A 23,356-nucleotide genomic window follows, 5' to 3' on the forward strand; every position below is an offset into this window, starting at 1 on the left:
AGAATTTATTCCCGTCTCTTGTTAAAAAGTGCAGATTCAATGACTGGGGCCCAATGGTGGAACTTGGTCTGGATTGCAAATAACTCTAAGTAGCGATCATCGCTATCCTCATCTTAACAATAAACTTTGTCAATGGTAGAGTACTTTGTAAACTACAAAGCATGTGTCTTGGTATGCATCTTATAAGGAGCAATTTTGACTTGTTATTTTATACCCACAACTAGATTGAGGAATATATAAAAGGAAATTATCATATTACTGCACCTTCATGGCTCAAAATTAGGTGTTGCTTCCATGCACTCAACGAAAGGAATTCAATAGTCAAAGTGTAAGGAAAGCCCACGTGTTGGATGCGTTTGATAAATGAACTCTCATTTCAAATCGAAGGGCAGGGATGCATTTGTCAAGCAGTGGTACCCTTTCTCCACAGAGCATGGGCCTTGGAACGGCACCAAACTGCTTACAGGAACATCAAAGGAAAGCAGATTCCTGCTCCATTCCTGTGACCAGCTTTCTGTCCTTGATCAAAAATTACCTTCGCTGTCCATCATGTTGTTAGTGCTTAAAACTTACCATTTAAATTGTAAGCTGCAAAATCTAAATGGAACTGCATGTGTGATCTTTGTCACCTCATTTTCATGAATGGAAAAGAATATTCTGACACAAAAATTACATACTTAATTCTAGCTCACCCTCTCTGCTGACCTCCATCCCACACTGCCTTGGGTTTATTTCCTCATCCATCAGTGGGTCAAAGTAATTTCTGCTGTATTCATTTCCTGTGGAAAGTACATGAAGTAAGGGTCATTGATTATTAGAAGCACATGAACCGAAATGTTAATTTTGAAATCGACACCAGCACAGAAGGGCCATTTTAGCTACTTTAGAAGCTTATTTTTTTCCAAGTCTACCAAGCCTCCCTTTTTTTGTAATTATCATGCAGCAAAAGGTCAGAAAAGGTAATTCAAGAAACAAGTTCATCTTTCTGTTGCTAAAAATTAATGAGAAAATTATCAAATGTAGAGTTAGGAAAAATAATAATAAAAAAACTTAAGTCAAATTGTGTTAAGGATATACTCGAGAATTGCACGTTGTTGGATAATGAAAACGTTTAGAGCTCCCTGATGACGCCATTTCCTTATTTGTACTTCAGGAAGTATAACATGTTGTCGTGTCTGGAATTCTGTAGCCAACTTAGCGGTGTCTTAATTACGAGAAACTGTAGCAATAATTTCTATGTTGGGAATTGAATGGAAAGAAAGGAAGAGAGAGAGGCCTGCTTACTGGTCTTTTTTTTGTTATGTCAACTTAAGTTCTATGAAGGGAAGATGCAAACGCTTTATCTAGAAATGTTATTCAACACACATCAACAACACAAACCAAAAGTCTCATTTCATTGCTCACTCACTCTGTCCTTATCTTGATGACTAAACTGTAGCATCGGATATGGCTCTGGAACAGAGAAAAAGGTCTGTTACCCATTTTCCAAATCTAGTTTCATACTTCCTGCAGACTGAAACGTATATGTCTGTTGCTAGTAATTTGCATCCAGCCAAAAGTAACCTAGGCTGACGATAATTCAAGTTGCCTAAAACACTGCAAAAGAAATAGAGCATTTTGGACTGAAAGCAGCAATAACTTTAAAAGTATTGCTCACAGGGAAGGGTTAATATGTATCAAGTAGGCTGTGATGCTCCGTAGTATGTTTGTTTTAGGATCAAAAATAATCCAAACGGCAGCTCCTTTTCCAAGGCTAAATGAAATTTTGATATGAACTTAGGTTTAACTTATATTTCGGGACTGGCACATTTTTGCTGTCAGTCTCTGTTCTCTCAAAGTTGTAAGCACGAGAACTGAAAATCTGCTTTATCTTGAGGTCTCAATAAAGAGAGAATAAATGAGTTTCATTTTTGTTACTTTATCTGTCAACAACTACTAGGCTGGTACGAATCTTGGCAGTATGTAATCAAAGTCTTATGTACTGCAATGACGCAGCCATTCTCCCGCAGTCATTGTAATTGTTTTGGTTGGGTTTTATTCCCCCCTCTATCTGTGATACTCTAAGTATGCTCTTCCATATGCTGGCAAAATAATTCACCTATGTTAAAGCAAAAATGGTAGCCTATTCCCTTATTTAAGTGCCGTAGCATGTCGGTCAGTTCCTGTGCAGATAATACCCTAAATTCAATACAAAACTCCCGTCCTTCACTTAGTGAAATTACTCATTAGTAAATAATACCAAAACCATCAAAACCCTGGAGAGTGACACAAAGTTGTTTTTACCAGGTCTGGAATGAGTTACTTGGTTTTTAGGTTTTCAAACCATTTTCTTCTCTATTATAGTTGAGAACGAGGGAGTCTTGCACAGCCGGGGCATGAAGGAGGCCTGGACATGGAAGTCTTCCCAGGCTGGCCAGTCTCCCCTCAGGGCTTCATGTTTCGGCACACAGCTCAGAGATGTTATGTCTGTTGTCATTGAGTTGAATCCAACTCATGGTGACTTCATGTGTATGAGAGTAGAACTGCTCCACAGGGTTTTCAATGGCTGATTTTTTGGAAGCAGATCTCCAGGCTTTTCCCCAGGGGCACCTCTGGGTGGACTCAAACCTCCAACCTTTTGGTTAGCAGCTGAGTATATTAACCATTTGTACCACCTATTTTTTTTTTTTTTACCACCTAGGGACTCCAATTAGAGTTAAAAAAAAAAAAAAAAAAAAACCCATTGCCATTGAGTCAATTCTGGCTCATTGTAACCCTGTAGGACAGAGTAGAGCTGCCTCATAAGATTTCCAAGGAGCAGCAGGTAGATTCGAACTGCTAATCTTTTAGTTAGCAACCGAACGCGTAACTACTATACCACCAGGGCTCCAGGGCTAGACCCCCTTAAAGTTTTAGGTATGATTTTAACATCTGTGTAAATTGCTCCTCCCACATTCAGTGTAGGTTGCTGAACACATTTAAGTTATGAATGTCACTTCTGGAGTGGTTTCTTTTGTTCTTTGCATTCTAGGATGCAGTACATAGAATTTTACAACTACAGAATTATGAGGGAAAGTGAGTGAAGAGGCAGTCCACTGGCATTCTGAACACTGATTCTTTTAAAACATTTCCAAATTATATATTATGCTGTGTTATATATTATATCATATCATATATTATACTTTAGTGTGATTCATGTTTTAATAAATTACATCATTTCTATATTATATTTTACATTATGTTATGTATTGTTTTATATCTATCATATTATATTTGTCTATCGTCCATCTCCCCCACAATGTAAGTTCTCTGAGGCACATTATCTCTATTATTCACTGCAGCCTCCCCAGTGCCTAGAACAGTGCCTGGCACACAGAGGTGCTCATATTATTTGAATTCATCGATTAAATAAACATCCTTTCATTGTGTAGATTTTTTTTTATTAAAATGAGGAGGACCCAGTTATCACCTTTTTAAAGAATCTCCTTTTTTTCCTCTCTTTTTTATTTTTCTTTCCTGCTCTCTTCTCTCCTTCACCCCTACTTTTTTTTTTTTTTTAATTAAGAACCTCCTAGATGCCAAACACTATGTCTGGATTAAAAAAAAAAAAAACAGCCCGTGACCCCTACCTTCAGAGCACAGCTACCAAGATGATAAGGCAGGTAAACACTCAGTCTGTAGGATTTAAGATTGTAGCAGAGTACAGAAGAGACTTGTGTTTCAGTGCACAGGAAGAGCATCTAATCCATGCTTGGAGGGCCAAGAAGACTTTCTGGAGGAACTCCTACCTGAAGCAAATTTTAGGAGATGATTAGAAATTAGCCAAATCAAAATGAGAGGGGAAGGCAACTCCACTCCTGGGTATATACCCAAAAGTCCTGGAAGCAGGAACTCAAACAGATACCAGGACACCAGAGTTCACTGTAGCACTCTTCACAATAGCCAAAAGGTGGAAACAGCCCAAGTGTTCATCAGCAGGTGAATGGATAAGTAGTATTCAGCCATAAAGAGCAAGGAAGTTCTGGTACATGTTATAACATGGGAAGGAAGTCCTGATACATGTTATAACATGGATGAACCTTGGGAACATTATACTGCGTGAAATAAGCCAGACATAAAAGAACAAATACTGTATATCCCCACTTACATGAAACACCTAGAACAGGAGATGCATAGAGAGCAAAGTTCACCAGTGGTTACCAGGGCATGAAGGCAGGGAGAGGAGAATGGGCAGTTATTGCTAAGGGATACTCTGGGTTTCTGTTTGGGGTAATTTTTTTTTTTTTTTACATGGATAGCGGTGACAGTTGTCCAGCATGGCGAATGTGATTAATGTAACTGAAATACAGCAAATTTTTGTGGCATATATTTTACCACAACGAAAAATAAAGTTTACAGAGAAGGAACTTTTGACAGGGGAGAAGCATGGGCAAAGGGGAAAAGACAAGGTGTGGGGGAGCATGGTTTGCTGGGGGAATTTCCTCAGTTTTCTCAGCCTCCTGAAGTTACAATAAAGGAAATAATGGCGTCCAAACTTTTTCACTAACCTTGTGAGAACACTGAACTTAACACTTGTGCTTAAATTGTCCCTGGCTGGTGCGACAGTTAACATGCTCAGCTGCTAACCACAAGGTTGGAGGTTCGCATCCACCCAGAAGCACAACAGCAGAAAGGTCTGGCAATCTACTTCTGAAAATCAGACAATGTAAACCACATGAGGCATCGTTCTACTCTGACACACATGAAGTCGCCAAGAGTTGGATTTGGTTCAGTGACAAATTTTTTCTTATTGCTTAAATTATTGTTAAATTGTTGCACAGTATCATTTTATGCTTATACAATGTTTCATATCCATTCATTCAACCAATATTTACTGAGCACTCATTATGAGAATATATCAGTAAAACCAAACACTCAAAAATCCCTCCCCTCACAGAGCTAACATTTTGTGAGTGGAAGAATAAGCACAACAATGTGTATGTTTTATAGTTTATTAGATGATGATAAGTGACGTGGTGGGGGAGAGCAGGACAAGGATAATTGGGTATGCCAGGGGCGGGGTGATTTTAGGGTAGTCCTCAACAAGAAGACAACATTTCAGTGAAGGCTGGAAGGAGCGTGATTCCAAGGAGGAAGTGTTCTGAGAAGAGGAAAGGGACCACACAAAGGTCATGTGGTGGAAGCGTGCCTGACATGTGCAAAGAGCAGGACCAGGGTGACGAGAAAAGTGAGCAGGGGGACAAGAGTAATAGAACGTGAGATCAGAGAGTTAAGAAGGAACAACCTGGTGGAGAGCCTGCAGACAACAGTAAAGATGGGCTTTTACTCTGAGTGAAGTGAGGAGCTACTGGAGGGTTTGAGCAGATAAATGACATGACCACCTTTTTTTATAAAGGATCATTCTGGCTGCTGCACTCAGAATACACTGGAGGAGGCAAGGTATCAACAGGAAGATCAGTCAGGAAGGTTTTGCAAAATCTAGGTGAGAGAAGATGGTGGCTTTGTTCAGAGTATTAGCATAGAAGTGGTGATAGGGTTGGATTGTATAGAGTCTGAAAGTGACACTACTAGTATTTTCTGATGGATTGAATGTGGGATATGAAAGAGAGGAGTAAAGACGGGTCTCTTGGTCTGAGTAATGCAAGATATATAGAAACATTAAGGGACACATAGGTATAGATATACATATCAGTAAAAGTTGAAGTCATCCCAAGATTAGCCAAGCATTTTGAGTTTATCAGTTACTTAGAATTGAGCTTCAGTGTAATGATCCACTAACCTATTCACCTAATAACTTTTACTTGTTATTAGTAGCCTCCAGCTCATGGCAACCCTGTATGCAACAGAATGAATCGCTGCCTGCTCCTGGGCCATCCCCATAATCCCCAGCAAGCCTGTATCCATCGTTGCCTTCCAACCTGGGTGGTTCATCTTCCAGCACTTTATCAGACAACATTCTGTTGATATTCCTAGGGTTTTCATTGGCTAATTTTCAGAAGTAGGTGGCCAGGATTTTCTTCCTAGTCTCTCAGTCTGGAAGCTCTGCTGAAACCTGTCCACTCAGAGTGATCCTGCTGGTATTTGAAATACTTGTGGCATAGCTTCTAGCATCATAGTAACACATAAGCCACCACAGTACCACAAAGTGACAGACAGGTAGCTGAGTGGTGCTGTATGTAATTCGATTTCAGATACCCCACCACTAGTATCACTGCAAATACAAAGACTTATCTTTTGTGCATACCTCTGTTTCAAACAAAGGATGCCACTCAGGATGAAACTAGTATGCTATTACAGCAACTGAGACTGGATTGTAATATATTATAGCTTATTAATTTTCCAATTGCTTGCTATAACATAAATCAGCCTATGAATCAGATAAGAGCCCACTATTAAATGTGAAAATGATTCTTCCTTCCAACTGGTATATCTTGCCCTGAGAAGCCAATAATCTAAACACAGTGGGCAAATTTAAGATGGTAAAGCACATGGAAACTCTTGTGAATATGAAAACAATGGACTTCACCTTAACACCAGCTCCCTTTGCTCATGTTTCATCTGCTGGTGTCAGGATTTTATAAAGTGGCATGGTTTTAGAGTAGGCAGAGTAGATTGCCAGAAGGTAGTTTGCTAATAGCATAAATTCCTAAAAGTGTCCTATTCATTCAGAGTATGCTTTTGGAAATATCTAAAATCATCTCACAGGAAAATTGACAGACCCACTGAGAAATTCAAAGTAGGACATCTGGCAATATAAACACAGTAGTTTTTAAGATGGCTGATATTTAACTGTTTGTGATATCCAAATGAACAATATGATATAAATAATATCATGGCATATCATTCGTCTGAATATCACAGTTATATATGGACTATATATGGTGAAGTATGATTTTACATTAAACTATTTGGATGTAACACATAAACTATCAAATCAATAAGTTGGTCTTGTCAGTACTCTATTTTGGCTTCCAACTTTATAGCGCTGGCAGTTAAACATTTAGACTGTGAATGTGAAGTCTCTCGTGCTAGTTTTCACTGACACGGGGGCACTGGGGGAGGAAAACACAGGTACTCATCTTCTGCCCTTCACACGTATGGGGTTTTCCTATCACTGGACTCTGAGCAGCACAGAACATAATCAGGGCTCGTACTTAACTGACACAGTCCGTGAACTTTGGTCAGGAAACCCTCCAATGTGAGCCCAAGTAGCTCCTCAGAGGGCCGTAAGGGTAAGAGCGAAATTGCCCAACAGAGGCAGGCTAGTGTGAATCACAGAAGTGTCTTGATTCAACAAGGCAATCCCGTCCTTTCAAATCAGCTATGTTAGCTCGAGAGAGGAAGAAGATGGGAATGCATCTTTCATTCCTCAGGAGGTTCAAAGGCGACATTCTTGTCCTCTTCATGTGCCTCGTCTGCTTCAACTCAGCTTTTTATGCCCAGTCACCATTCCTTCTATAATATACTAATAACTAAATCAACATGGGGACTGCAATTAAACTAAATAACTAAAAATTTAATTCTATGATTGCAGCCATCCACCAACATTTTATAAACTTTAGGATATTTTCCTGGACAATATTTCTTTTAAAGATGTGAAGTCTAAATAACTATAATTAAATTTGCTTCCTCTAAACTTCAGTAAAAATATTGGGAAAACATCATATTTCCCCACTTTGAATATTTAATAAAAGGACTCAGGTTTCTGTGTCCACAGGGCCAGACATGTGACATCAGTATATGGAACATAACTATGGAAATCAGGTAGCTGTCAGAGAAAATAGGTTAGTGGGGCCCATGAAAACTCAGAAGTGTTCTACCAAACTCCGTCCACTCAAATACCATTTTTTAAAAGTTGACTTATAAAACTTTTTTTAAATTAAAGGAAACTAGAGATACAAGAAAGGAGCCCTGGTGGCACAATAGTTGAGTCCTCAGCTGCTAAGGGAAAAGTCTGTGGTTCAGACCTGTCAGCAGCTCTGTGGGAGAAAAGACCTGGCGATCTGTTCCCATAAAGATTATAGCCTAGAAAACCCCATGGGGCAGTTCTACTCTGTCCTGTAGGGTCACTATGAGCAGGAATCGACCTGACAGCACGCTACAGCAGAAATACAAGAATACTTCTTAGTATGACAAAGAATGGTCATCTTAAATCAAAGTCATCATTATACTAAATATCACAACAAAACAATAGCAAACACAAACAAAAATGAATAAATAAATAAGCTATGACTTGGATGACCACTAGCAATGTTATTATCCAAAACTCTCTTAGAAATCTTGCCCAAAGCAGTTACGGCAAAAGTAGAGGAACACGTGAGCTAAAATTATTGAAAATAATTATATTTTGTGTATTTATCATTTGAAGACAATATGATTCCACACCATGAAAACACAAGAGATTCGACTGAAGAACATTTAGAAGAAACAAGGTATTTGTTTGAATATCTTGAAAAACCACCAAATCGTATTCATCAGGAACCAGTAACATTTCTAAATACTGCTCTAAATACAGCACCTTTTCTAAACAGGAGATACAATGACTTAGTAGAAAACCAAAGCCTCTAATAAAGCTATAGGTGATTCTCAAAACCTAAGGCCCAGGCCGTCTTCAGACATTCATTTTAGACTTTCGTAGGAAACCAGAGGCGGCCGTGAAGATTTTTAATCTCACTCTGAAACTCAAACTGAAAGGTGCAAAAGTAACCCAGAGTTAAAAACCACAAGTCAGAGGTAGAGAAAATTGATCCTGTTTCTCTTTTCTTCTTTATAGAAAGCCTAACCTGTGAAAATTGGCCTGCTGCTGACACTGTATTCCAAGGCTGGTGCCATGTTGGACAAATTAGCTTTCTCAACAGCTTGTTCTTACTTCCTTTCCAAATCTTGTGGGTATTTGATATCTCAGTGATGTGAAACTCTAAATAGGATAATAGTTGAAGTTTGCTAGCAAGTTCTAATTAATTGAGCCATATTCTTTCCTCCCCTAAGGCCCTCCCTCATGGTAAATTAGGAGGCACGGTAACTTTCAAACCACCAGAGTGCTGCTGAGCGCATGATTGCTGCAGGGCTTTACCCAGCAGTACCCCAAGGCATTAGCACACCACATGCTCCTCTGGATCCAGAATCCTAAAAGAGTTAAAGTGTTCCCCTGAGTAACTTCTAAACAGGAAGATATTTCTATGACTTAAGTAAGTGTGGTAATTCAGAGGTTAAGTATAAATATATTGGCACTTAACCAGTTGCCATCAAGTCAACTCTGACTCGTGGCAACCCCATGCATGTCAAAGTAAAACTGTGCCCCATAGGGTTTTCAGTGACTGATTTTTCAGAAATAGATCTCTAGACCTTTCTTCCGAGGTGCCTATGAGTGAACTTAAGCTTCCAAACTTTGATTAGGAGCCAAGATTGTTACCCATTTGCACCACCCTGGGACTCCATATTGGTATTTACCCATATTTAAAAGTCCTCCAAAAGTCATATCACAGTACATTTTCTTCAAGTTTAAAGCCTGGCACATTATCCTGTATGTGACTGAATTTAGGTATAACCCCCCAAAAAACCCACTGCCATCAAATTGATTCTGACTCATAGTGACCCTATAGGACAGAGTAGAACTGCCCCATAGGGTTTCCAAGGAGCTGCTGATGGGTTCAAACTGCCAACCTTTTGGTTAACACCCGAACACTTAACCACTGTACCATCAGGGCTCCAAATTTAGGTATACATTTTGGAATACTGTCTTTCTAATAATAAAGTAGCCGATATTAGACATCAACCACTCCCCAATCCTCACAGTTTCATTTAAAAATATGTCTTTCTCATGGATCTAAAATTTCTTATATTTATGCATTGTATTTAACAGCCTATTCAGGGAGTATTGCTTTCATCACACAGCAGCACACTTCAATATGAAAGCAATCAATATAATGGATTACTAGATTTAGTTTAGACAATCTTAATTAATCCTTCCTCTCTAAGAAATCCAGTAATTTATGGACAATTAAACTCTTTATCCCATGAAGCTTTTGTTTTTGTTTTTATAAAGTTTTTGGTTTATTAGTCTGGATAAAGGCTAAAGAAAATCATATGTTCTATTAAACTTCTCTTAAACAGAAAATAAACAGTACCTGAAAGAAATTCTAAATGAATTGTTTGAAGATTAAAGACTAATTCATGTTAAAAACATAAAATATTAAGGTTATGGTAATCTTTGGTTGGCACAAACAGTTAAGCACTCTTTTCACCAAAAGGTTGGTGGTTCAAACCCACCCGAGGCACCCAGGAAGACAGGCCTGGAGATCTGCTTCCAAAAGGTTAAAAAAAGTTTAGAGCCCTGAAAATCCTATGGAGCAGCTGTACTCTCAGATATGGGTCACCATGAGTCAGAATGAACTCCACGACAACTAACAGCAACAACAACAAAGATTATAAAGATTTTTCTCTAATACAATTGTTCTTAAAATGGAAATGTAACTACTGAGCTGTAGTCAAAATAGTGGCACAGTGAAGTTTCGAATTTATGTGAAATCTCATTGACACAGGTACAGTTCCTTATTCAAGTAGCAAAAAACAATATTTTCAAAAATCTCCCCAAATATGTAAGAAGTTGTGTATTAACAATATGGGGGCACTGGTGGTTAAGGGATCGAATTCTTTCTTTCCATGTGGATTCTGGGATTTGAACCCTGGCCAGTGAATCTCGTGTACAGCCTAGCAGTGGAGGCCTAGGTTTTGCTATGATGCTGAGCAGGTTTTAGTAGCACTTCCATACTAAGACAGACTAGGAAGAAAGACCTGGCAATCTACTTTTGAAAATTAGCCAATGAAATCCCTATGGATCACAACAGTCTGATCCACAATCAATCATGGGCTGGCGAGGACAGGGCCGCATTTCCCTCCATTATACACGGGATCACCATGAGTTGGGGTTGGCTTGACCACAGCTAACAATAACAGGTTAACAATACACCAACCTGTCCAATTGCTAAGACACTGGCACAATCACTGCTGTATCAGGAAACTGAAGGTTCTCTCCTTGATCTGTCACTAAGTAGCTGTGTGTATATTTAGGACAAATACTGGGCCTCTATAAAATGGGCTGTGTGATCTCCAGTTCTAGCATTTCTGTCATTCTAAGAATCTTAGGCATCCGTTTCATCATCATATAGATTCCTGTGTTCACACTGATATTTTTAAAGTACGTAATTTCACTAGCATATAAACCCATGGTTTAAATGCACGAACCCCTCAGCCATGAGTGGACTGATAGGACAAAGTAATACCCATTTTCTTAGGATTCTTACAAAGATCCCTTCTTCAATCGGTTAGCTATGACAGATTTTGTAAAATATTATTTTACAAATGAAGTCATTGGGGTTCCACTAACATCAACTTGAAGAGAAGATATAAAAAATAATGATGTTTAATAGTTGGTCAAGTATTATCAATTAATCAATTTTTGCATTAACTGAAACAGAAGAAGACTTCATACAAATAAGCATTCTACTGATTTCTTCAGCAAATCTGATTAACTGGGAGTAAGCAGTTTCTTCTGACAGGAGAATGACTTTTCCTATTCTGTATGTAATTGCCCAAACTCAAAAGTTTGACTAAAATGCTCTTTCCTCAACTGGACAAGCATTGTTCTAGAACTCTGTTGTTCCATTAAAAAAAAAAAAAAAAGAAGGATCGGAAAGTCAGCTTAAAATGATCTGTACAAACTGACCACATGTTTGACCCATGTAATATCTAATTCTGTATTTCTGAAGGTAAGAGGCATTCCTGAGTGTTTATTTTTAGCCTTCCAAATCAATGAAAGAGATTCATACCACTGGGGAGCCAAATAGTATCTATAGACACAAATCCAGGTCGGTTCAATAAACCTACAGCAAGTGATTTTCCTATATATTTGCTTTTTCTTAATAATAGTTGAAAAGTCCCAAAGCAAAAAATACTAAAAAAAAATTCTATAAATTTCAGATAACACCTGTTTTCTTTTTCCATCATAAGGGAAAAACAGCTGTAACTGAGAACAATGTAAACAATTTTATACAATATTTCTATGATAATCTAGGCTACGTTCACTCCGGGGGAGAAAACTCATCACAGATTTGTTCACACAATTTGAATTATGCAGTTAACACAATATACTTATTAGTTATTTTTATTACATATTTGGTACCTATATATTTCTAATGGCTGCACCAGCCTGAAAATAAATTTAAGGTCACAATTATAACCATTAACCCTGATTTCTCCAGTTCAGCGACTACATTATGGGTGTCCTATCCTTAATTCAAACTACCTCTTATTTCTTCCAGAAAGATCTAAGGCCTTAAATACGTAAGCTCAAAACTCATTTCTCTCAACTTCTTTGAAACATCTGCCATTTTCTTTCTCTACTGCTCAGCTTTCTGCTTTGTTGTCTGCTGCCAAGGATTCTATCCTCACAATAATGCTATTCAAACCACTAATTTCTCCACGTCTATCATGAAACTACTGGTGGCACCACCACAAAGCCACAGGGAAACTACTTCCTGTTGATCCCAGAGCTGCTGTTCCCGCTGCTGTCACCTCCAATGCTGCTTCCTGCTGGTACCCTTTATGCAAGCCATGTCATGTTCTCTCCAACTTTTTCTCTGGTTCTGATCAAACCTTTCACTCAGGCCTCTGTCCATGCTGGGTTCCAATGGAAGTGCCAAATGAAGGCGAGTGTACTTCACCTTCTATCCCACCCTGATCCCACTACCACATAGGGTGTTTGTCAGGGGTTGAAGTGTGTGCTTCAAAAAGATATGCTGAAGTCCTAAACCCTTGGACCCTGTGAACATGACCTAGTATGGAAACAAGGATGTTGAAGATGTTATTAGTTACATTCACATGAAGTCATACTGGAGTAGGGTGGGTCCTGATGCCACTTGAGTGATGTCCTTATAAAAGAGGAGAAGGGACACAGAGAGGCACACAGATGGAAGATGGCTATGTGAAGACCTAGGCAGAGATCGGAGTGATGCTGCAGCGGCAAGCCAAGGAACTCATATGGCTACAGGAAGCCAGAGACAAGAAAGCATCTTCCCCTAGAACCTTTGGAGAGCGCATAGCCCTGCTTTGTTACGGCAACCTTGGAAGCTAATACAGTGCTCCTCCATGTTACAAAGGTTAGCAGGTAGAGCCACTGAGGCACCCAACCACTGATAGAGATCTCAGTTTTTACCCCAAGCCCCCTCTCCCTAAGGCCCAGGAATAAATGCCTGAGCATTAGACTATAACCTGTTGCCATCGAGTTGATTCTGACTCATGGTGACCCTATAGGACGGAGTAGAACTTCCCCATAGGGTTTCCAAGGAGTGGCTGGTGGATTTGAACTGCTAACCTTTTGGTCAGCAGCCAAGTTCTTAATTGCCACCCCACTAGGTCTCTGGTTAGACCACAGGACAATATAATTGGCAAACACTATAATGCGATCAAAACAACCTTTCCTCTGTGACCTGAGATATTGGCATGAGGTCAAGCTTGGGGGTCTGATTGTCTCTTTTCTTAGAATGAGTTCTTTCCTGGGAGGCATTTTAGTCTTTCTTAAAATGGAAATACAAAAACCAAACTAGTCAAATGGTAGCTAAAGAGAACCTTAGTGAACTTTGAATTTAATATGGAATTCCATTGATAATAGCTCAGTTTATTATTTTGATGGTTAAAAAATATATACTTAAAAAAAATTTCAACTATTTAGGGGGAACTAGGTAAATGAAACAGTACTCTGTCCAACTTTAAGACAGTGATCACATCACTGATGTATCCGAAGACCTCAATTTCTCTCTCAGGTTTTTCACTAAATACTTGTGTTTTCTTAGGCCACTCTAAACTACAAATTCTCAAGCACACTCAGTCCTAGGCTGGACACAGCTTAATCAATTGGAATCCCAGTTATATGAGCATAGTAGATACACACACACACACACACACACACACACACCCCTTTTCCTGTTTTGCACATCCTTCTGGAAATGTTCACTCAGTCCAAGAAATGCTGTTTGTGAGATAGATATAAAAAGCTTAAATGAGAGCATACTGCTGTTTGAGACTGCTGGGATAATCCATTCAAATCTTAATAGCTGCCCTCAGTGTGAATTGCTAATGTAAGTTTCATGAACAGAGACGCTCCATATATGTTCTGTTGACTTTTGTGTTCCTGCATGTGGCATAGTGTTTGGCAAATTGAAGATGTTCGATAAACAAGATTTTCAGTGAAAGAGGAGGAGGAAATAGGGAAATAAAGCAAACTTAGTGTTACATACATGATTCCTAAGCAAAACTTTGCATAAATTATTTTGTCTAATTAACCATGCATATATTACTGCATTTTTATTTAAGATGTACTGATGTCCTGGTAGCTATGAGTTGAACTCAACTCCACTGCAAAGGATTTTTAAGGGACATCGTGAACAGTAGGATATGAACGGTAAATAACGCAAGACATCTGAATTGTAAATGTCATTTGTTAGATTTTTGGTTTAATTTGTTTGTCTTTGCTGTTTTGTATGTTTTTCCCCTCCCCTAATAGCATCATGGAAACCCTGGTGGCGTAGTGGTCATGTGCTATGACTGCTAAACAAAAGGTCGGCAGTTTGAATCCACCAGGTGCTCCTTGGAAACTCTATGGAGCAGTTCTATTCTGTCCAAAGGGTCACTATGAGTCAGAATCGACTCGGTGGCAGTGGGTTTGGTTTGGATTTTTAATAGCTTCATAATTTCCTAGTCCACATTGGGTATAGTCTTAGAGGGCAAGTAATTTTAGATTCCTGTCTCCAGCTATATAAGCTGGGAGGTGTGGATAGATCCTACTTTTCCTACATTGTGGTAAAGCCAGGAGGGAGGAAAGTGAGCAGGGAAGCATGGACAATCAAATGCCCTCCCATAGGACTTTGAATTTGGAGAAGTGAAGCAAGGCTGGAAAGAACATTTGGCAATTACATATCACAGTGGTTTGTGGCTGTATCAGAACCAAACTGTTCCTGCTATGAAACCAGCTTCCAGCTTCTTGTACCTCCAGGCTGTCTTGGCTTCCGCCCGTTCCCACTATTAATGCTCTGAATCCATGAAATCCTTCCGCTTAAATTAGCCAGATATGGTGTCTGTTGCTTACCACCAAGAAAACCTAAACGACACTTGTTCACATGAACGTCCTAACAGCCAATCTGCATCTAGGAAGATGCTTCCAAGTGATGTCTGTTGCAAGAGCACAGAAACAACTATAATCGTCAACACTCAGGACAGAATGGGGTAAAGGAGGTTTGGATTCCTCAGTATCTTAAAATCAGTTTTTAATTAATAAGTATAGATATACTAGTTCAGATAACAATACATAAAATTGATAACATTCGTTTTCTTCCCACTTATCAGCCTTGAAATACCCTCAGTGAAAATTAGGGACCAAAAGAAAAAAAAAAAAAAAAAAACTGCCCAAGTGTAATTAATAATCATCATTAGATTAACCATTTTACTATTCACTTCTGTAATTATGGAGCCCTGGTGGCACAGTTGTTAAGATCTCAGGCTGCTAACTAAAAGGTTGGCAGTTCAAACCCACTAGCCACTCCTTGGAAATTCCATGGGGCAGTTTTACTCTGTCCTATAGGGTCACTGTGAGTTGGAATTGACTCTATGGCAACAGGTTTCACTTTTTTTATTTTTTTCTATAATTATTTCTTATTTCTTCCAACTTAAAGCCTTTTCCAGGGCTCCGTCTCACACTGTTCCAAGTTGTGCTCTACAGCAAGAAGTCAAGCATTTGCTAACTTTTTAGTACCACCACGCTATACATTCAGAATGTTCAAGATACTCTTTCTACCCAGCCCACACTCAGGCCCTGGGTAGGTTTAGAGCCTAAGCCAGCATCTCTCTCTTTGTAATTCTACGCATGTGTAGATTCTCTACCGCTCTCCCTTTCCAAGTACTGTAATTCTGAATTTCCCTTTCTTGTAAGGTAACTCATCATCAGGCCAGTACATACCTGGCAGTGAGCAAAGAGGATTGGCTGGCATACTGAGATAGCAAAACAATACCCACACCTAAAGCACAGGTCTGGACAACATGGGGCAGAGGCCGTGTGGCCAAAAAGAATAAAAAATATGTAAGTTCCTCTGGGCATTTGCAAAATAGAGTGTTCAGTGTTTTTGCTAATTGTCTGCCTGCAAATAAAGGGCTATTGGAATTGAAAGAACTAGATGACTCAGAGCCTGGAACACTCCATTAGCCAAGGGGGCAAAGGTTATAAGACATGGTAATAGCAGAAAGACAGGGTGGAGGACTTTGTATCTTGCTTCATTTTTCCATTCATATCTTACAAAAATGGCCAATACCAAATTACAGTGTCAGTTCTCCAGCATGCTGTCATTTTCCCTGGAGAAATTTTAGACTAATAAGCAGATGACACAACTTTGCTTGCTGAAAATAAAGAGGACTTGAAGCACTTACTGATGAAGATCAAGGACTACAGCCTTCACTACGGATTACACCTTAACATAAAGAAAACAAAAATCCTCACAACTGGACCAATAAGCAACGTCATGATAAATGGAGAAAAAATTGAAGTTGTCAAGGATGTCATTTTACTAGTATCCACAATCAATGCCCATGGAAGCAGCAGTCAAGAAATCAAATGATGTATTGCATTGGGGTAATCTGCTGCAAAACACCTCTTAAAGTGTTAAAAAGCAAAGATGTCATTTTAACAACCATGGCCATAGTGTTTTCAGCCAACTCATATACATGCAAAAGCTGGACAACGAATAAGGAAGACCAAAGAAGAATTGGTGCCTTTGAATTCTGGTGTTAGCAAAGAATATTTAATATACCATGGACTGCCAGAAGAATGAACAAATCTGTCTTGGAAGGACAGCCAGAATGTTCCTGAGAAGCCAGGATGGCAAGACTTCATCTCACATATTTGGACATGTTTTTTTATCAGGAAGGATTAGTCCCTCGAGAAGGACATCATACTTTGTAAAATAGAGGGCCGGTGAAAAAGAGGAAGACCCTCAATGAGATGGATTGACACAGTGGCCCTAACAATGGGCTCAAGCATAACAATTGTGAGGATGGTGCAGGATCTGGCAGTGTTTCCTTCTGTTGTACATGGGGTCGCTATGAACAAGAATCAACTCGATGGCACGTAACGACAACAACAAGAATGCTTTAACATTGGAGTGTAAGTGGGACCTGGGGGTACATTAAGGCCTTCCAAGTGATCTTAAAATCATACCACTCAGTCATTGCCTATTTTGCCTATTCTTAAAGGTCGGTGTGTACTTACTTTGATTACTTTTCTACTATACTAAGGGACTTAATACATCATAAATGTGAAATCTTTTTTATTCAAAGTTTGTTTTTAGAAAATCTCTCACCTTGACATTTCCCATATAATTTAAATTGCTATTTCTACAATTGTTGTACATTTTCTTAAATTAATTTGGGTAAATTAAGCAGTATGGGGATTCTGCCATTATTTACTAATACTTTTTTGAAAAAAGGAATCTATAAGGTGGAAATGTTTTGGTATTTACTTGTAAAATGATAATTTGTGCTAATAGTAATAATACCATGGAGAAAATGTGTAGCTACTCTATTTTTTTTAATCACATCAGCAGATAACATAAATGTTCTTTTGTGTTAATGAGAAATATTGTGTTCTATAATATCTAACGGTTTCTAAGTTCATATATTTCAAACATTCTTCCTTGTTCACAGACTATAAAATTGCACATCTCATTTGCAACTGAATGTTTTTTTGGAGGCTTTTCCAAAGCGAGGTCATGGTGAATTTGGGTAGAGACACATCAAATAAACTTACAAAACCAATTGGCCATGTTACAGAATAGAGATCGTAAAACCCCTACCTGTGTCAATGCCTGGCTGGGTTTCTCAGGATGATAAGTCATTCCTGGCTTTTTTGCATAAGGCTCCTTCTCTGGTTCCTTCTACTCAGCTCTGCTTTTGAGTTACAAAATCTTCTCTTTCCCCATTTTTCAGAACCAGGTCAACTAACACTAGCAGCAATTATTACCTTCCATGCTCATTCTCATCTCCGAGACATAGGGACTCAACCCACAGTAGTGGTTCTCAATCCTAGCTGTCCATCAAAATGCCCTGTAGAAAACTAGGAAAAGATAACCTGCCCCAAACTCACCCCCAGAGGTTCTGATTCCCAAAAGGCCTCTGGCTCCACAGATGAATCTGATACACAGAAGGATTGAGAAACATTAGTAAAGGAACATAAGATCTAATCACAAAGACATATGTTGTTGTCGTTAGGTGCCATCTAGTTGTTTCCAACTCATACCCAGTGCTGTCGAGTCGATTCCAACTCATAGTGAGCCTATAGGACAGAGTAGAATTGCTCCATAGAGTTTCCAAGGAGCACCTGGCAGATTCAAACTGCCAACCCTTTGGTTAGCAGCCGTAGCACTTAACCACTACACCACCAGGGTTTCCCTTTCCAACTCATAGCAACCCTATATACGACAGAATGAAACAGTGCCCAGTCCTGCACCATCCTCACGATCATTGTTGTGCTTGAGCCCATTGTTGCAGCCACTGTGTCAGTCCATCTCGTTGAGGGTCTTCCTCTTTTTTGCTGACCTTCTACCAAGTATGATGCCCCTCTCCAGGGACTGATCACTCCTGATAACATGTTCAAAGTATGTGAGACATATTCGTATGATATATAATATACATTTAATTAACCAGTTATACTCTCCTTGTAAGTGACTCATATGTACAAACCTGTGTCACGGAAGTCAACCCCTGGAGCTGAGCTTCTTCAAAACCCTTTAGAGGTTACTACTTCCTACTGCATAGAAGAACTAATTCAACCTATCTCCAGAGATAGTCCGTAAACCAAGATTTTGTGTTTTATATAATAGAAGTGATTTTAGAAGTGACAGACACAATTGAGATAGTGTTGGAAGCGTTACATTGTGGGTCAATATTGGTTCAGCAATTGTGTGTTTGCCTGCCCATTTTAAGCCTTCCTTTTTTTTTAAGGAGGAAAATGAAAGTAAGTTAGGAACAGCAGTGTGGGAAGGAGGGGATCCTTTGGACATAGAATATTGTTAGTCTGAGAAGTTACAGAAGTCCCTGGGTGGTGCAAACAGCCAATGCACTCAGCTGCTAACTGAAAGGTTAAAGGTTTGAGTCTACCCAGAGGCACCTCAGAAAAAAACATCTGGCAATCTACTTCCGAAAATACAGGCATTGAAAACACTATGGTACACAGTTCTACTGTAACACACACGGAGTTGTATCACCATAAACCAGAGTCGACTCAGTGGCAACTGGCCAATAGAGACTAATATATAATAAGCACCCGAGACTGGCAGCTGTTACTATTATTATCGATACTCCTGTATATTGCCACTTGGTTATCAACTTACAGGAAAACATACACACACACACACAGTGCACACACACAGTGCACACACACAGAAAAGCAAGGAAGATAAATGTCAAGCTAAATCCACTAAGCTGAATATGCATGGTAAATAACGTAGAATGCAGAAACCTAGAGACTGGGAGAATTTCCCATGAGACTTAGGAACCAAAAATCACCAAGTAAATGCTCTGTACATGTGATAACCTACTGGGAGCTGGACTGCTTGTCTGCACAGGTGGAAATCATGATGAGGCTGCTAAGTGGGACCAGCAGAGACTACATCTGTGCCAGCTCATGGTTCATTACTTCAGACAGTTCCCTCTCAAAAAGCTATCTGGTCATTAAATTCTTTCTTCTTGTTCAATGATGAAGACAAGAGCAAAGATAGCAAATTTTAATGACTTCTTTCTTTGTAGGTACAGAATAAACTTTCCTTCTCTCTCTGGAGTAGGAGGAGCCAGCCACGTGCTATCGACCTGATGCAAAGCGCAGTAGGTTATTTGTTGGTGTTGTTCACTGTTGTCACGTTGGCCTTGACTCACGGCAGCTCCACACACAATGGAATGAAACACTGCCCGGTCCTGTGCCACCCTCATGATCAGTTATGATTCGGACCATTATGATCCATAGGGTTTTCATTAGCTGATTTTCTGAAGTCGATCCCCAGGCCTTTCTTCCTAGCCCACCTTAGTCTGGAAGCTCTGCTGAAACCTGTTCAGCATCACAGCAACACACAAGCCTCCAGTGACAGACAGGTGGTGGCTGCATATGAGGTGCATTGACCAGGAATCGAACCCAGGTCTCCCACATGGAAGGTGAGAATTCTACCACTCAACCAACAAATATACTTAACTATCGGAAATATCACCAATCAGAAAATGAAAGAACTATGGCTTATGATGAATTTCTGCAGAGAAGTTACTAACATGCTTTGTGCACTTATTCTTAAGCTCTTGGTACGTATGTCTAAACCTATACAGAAATGACGTCCTCCTCGAAAGTAATGGAACAACAGAGTTTGAGGCTAAAAGTGAGGTGCCAGCATATTTCGCAATTATTCTGGCAGAACGGCATTCCACAAACGGGAGCAACAATGTTCTACTCTCTCTGCACAGAGTGCTACACTCCATCTCGGCACCCAGAGATGGGATGGATCACTGCTCAGCAGTCTTCCCGGAGGGAGTATGGTCCTCATACCAAGGCTAGAGGGGATCCGGAGCTGTGCCCCTCACTTTACAAGCAGACGCTCCCCAGGGAGCCTGTGCAGACACGCCAGATTGGAATGTCTCAGGCCAGCTCTGGGATGCCCAGGTTAGCTCAGGAGCACAGCGACTGTCACTGAGTGTGAAGATAATCAAGACTGAAGTCACACCTTTTGGTTCAGCAGAGGCGAGCAGCCTGAGTTTTCGTTGGCGAGCTGCAAGGGTGAGATCTGCCGTGTCATGTCTGATAACTTTCTTTTCTGAACTCTGGTATGCTGAGAGATCTGGGCTGCTCATGTTAAAAGCTGGATTTCTAATGCCTTCTGCAACATCTCTGTCTTCTTTAACTAGAGTAAAACAAGGAAGTCAGAAGACCATATGATAGCAAAAATATATTCCAGTGACAAGCAGAAAATTCCTTCTAGTAATTCTTGTGCTGAAAGACTCAAGTGTATCGTCCTCAAATGTCACCAAAACAGAATTAGGTTAAAATTAACTCTTAAAAAAAAAAAAAAAGAATAAATGATTAAAATAATTACAAATTGCACCCTGACAAGCAAGAGCAAAATTTCGCCCACAGCCATTTGTCTGTAATTAGTTAATTAATCCTTACACAAATTATGAGCAATAACTCATCAAGCAAGGCTCACCCATCAGAAATTCAGCCGACTTGGATTTCTTCTGCTTAGTTTGCTTCAGAGCCTTCTGCTGGAACTTCTGGAGGGAAATTGTTAAATGAATAAATTAGCTAAAGAATGAAGATCATCATTTATGATCCACAACTAACACAGTATTTTAAATATGGAATGGCATTGAAATGTCATTTAATTTACATCTCTCCTAAAGGGGTCAAACACTAATTGAACAACAGAAGTGGAAGAATTAAATAAAATAGGATAAGAAAAGTTAAGACAAATGCCAAATGAAGGTCACATTAAAATACTTTGTTTTTTTTTTATCAATTTTAATTAATGCAAACAGCCCTCAACAAATTAAGGACACTGGAAAACTTGAACTGAGAAGCTTGCATTGCACAATTGACATTCACTTGTTCTGTGCTACAACGCCACTTCATTTTGGTAGACTAGAATTACCTCACAGAAAACTTGTATGTGCTCTATATCTATTCATGCTTGTATCCAGATTCATTTTAAGTTGCTAGATTCCAGTATGTGAACTGATTATTTATTTAAATCTACTCAGGGATAAATATGGTTCCTATATAAAAAAATTTTTTTATGTTCTTAGATGTTAGTAAAAGACAAAAGATAATGTGAAATACCAAGAGTTTCATTCTGTTAGGGGAGCTACAAAGATTTCATAAGATGCCACATCACTGAGCACCAGAACTCATCACATGACTGCAAAAACCATTAATATTAGAACGCATAATAAATGGTCAAAGATGAAAATGAATAACTAGAAATATTATTAGAGTTCTCGGACCATTACTGTTCCAAATGAATATTTGATAACTGTCAAACTAAATTTAAAAAAAAAAAAAAAACTATAATAGAAACACACCCAAATTCAGATAAAATTATAAAACTTACGTTAACAATAAGCATAAAGAATGTGGAAATCAGTAAACATGGTTATGTGTAAAAGATAGCTCCATATTAGCAATTCATTTAATGAAGTTTTTGATGCCTTTATGCAGAATGACTAAATGCATTGCCCACTTTTAAAGCCCTACCTCATTGTTTTTGATAGGTTTATTGAAGCTCCTAATAGCCCCATCTTGAGATAAAATGCTAATAATAAATAAACCTAAACTCTTTCAAAAAATCTTATATTATTCTTATAGTATCATAAAACAAAGACATGTTGGTGATTGAATTAACAAATACCCCACTCGGCCAACCAAAATACAGAGCCCATTTTTCTGGTAATCTCTCTTTGGAAACACAAAGTAAATATAATAGTGTATAATTGGTGACAAAGTTATTTTACACCACTGTAAACAAAATTCAGAAAAAATATATCCTCAAAGATCTTTGCATTTTTCTAATAAGGTGGGGAGAGGAGATTTATATGGGTGAGACTTAAAAAAAAAAAAAAAAAAAAAACTAATATTTCAAGATTTTCTTTTAAAGAAAATGCATAATAAAAGTCTTATTTACAGAAAAAGTTAATGTTTTTTCTCTAGTTAAGGAATTCTGAAATTCCAGTGTTTCATTTTACCTTCATAGCTAAAGTAGAATAATGTATTTTGCATGATAGCAGCATTTAAATGATATAATTAACATCTTGAAAATTATGTCACAATCTGATACTAACCTTAAAATTTGCTAATGTGCATAGTGTTATATCCATGCATGAAAATGTATGCTATAAATAGCAATGGAAAATAAATGACATTCATTGACATATTGTCTTGAGTTTTAACATAAAAATATTAGGCTATATTCATTAAAAACTTGGTAAACTTTTAAAACCCAGTAGTTCACAACTGCATTAAATGTTCCTACATTTTATTAAAAAAGAGGTTGAAGTGTGATTGTTTTTTCACAGCCTGCATCCAAGGAAAGAGCAGACATTAGCTTTCTTGACATGGTTCAGTAATTTTGGCACTTCGCTCTTTTCAGATCCAGTTAAACATGCTTTTAAATAGATGCAAGTGGCCTATTAATAGATCTCATTTCCTTACTAAGAACTTAAATGGAATTATGGACTTGCACACTAATGTTATAAAGGTCTCAAAGATATTTAGCCAAGTTCACATATTTAAAACGAAAGCAAAACC

The 23,356-nt window shown here is 38.7% G+C and overlaps 1 protein-coding gene across 1 annotated transcript in view; it reads right to left on the reverse strand.

The window, feature by feature from the left end:
- The window catches only part of LOC104846629 (uncharacterized), a gene marked incomplete at its 5' end in the record, with an annotated part of 349,131 nt that extends 327,798 nt beyond the window's left edge, over nucleotides 1-21,333 (reverse strand). Inside the window, 3 exon segments of the mRNA XM_023557607.2 lie at nucleotides 693-779; nucleotides 20,781-20,957; nucleotides 21,261-21,333. Of these exon segments, the coding sequence (XP_023413375.2) occupies nucleotides 693-779; nucleotides 20,781-20,957; nucleotides 21,261-21,333 (337 nt within the window).
- Nucleotides 21,334-23,356: the final 2,023 nt, after the last annotated feature.

The sequence above is a fragment of the Loxodonta africana genome, chromosome 1 (assembly GCF_030014295.1).
Source record: "Loxodonta africana isolate mLoxAfr1 chromosome 1, mLoxAfr1.hap2, whole genome shotgun sequence".
Classification (NCBI taxonomy): domain Eukaryota; kingdom Metazoa; phylum Chordata; class Mammalia; order Proboscidea; family Elephantidae; genus Loxodonta; species Loxodonta africana.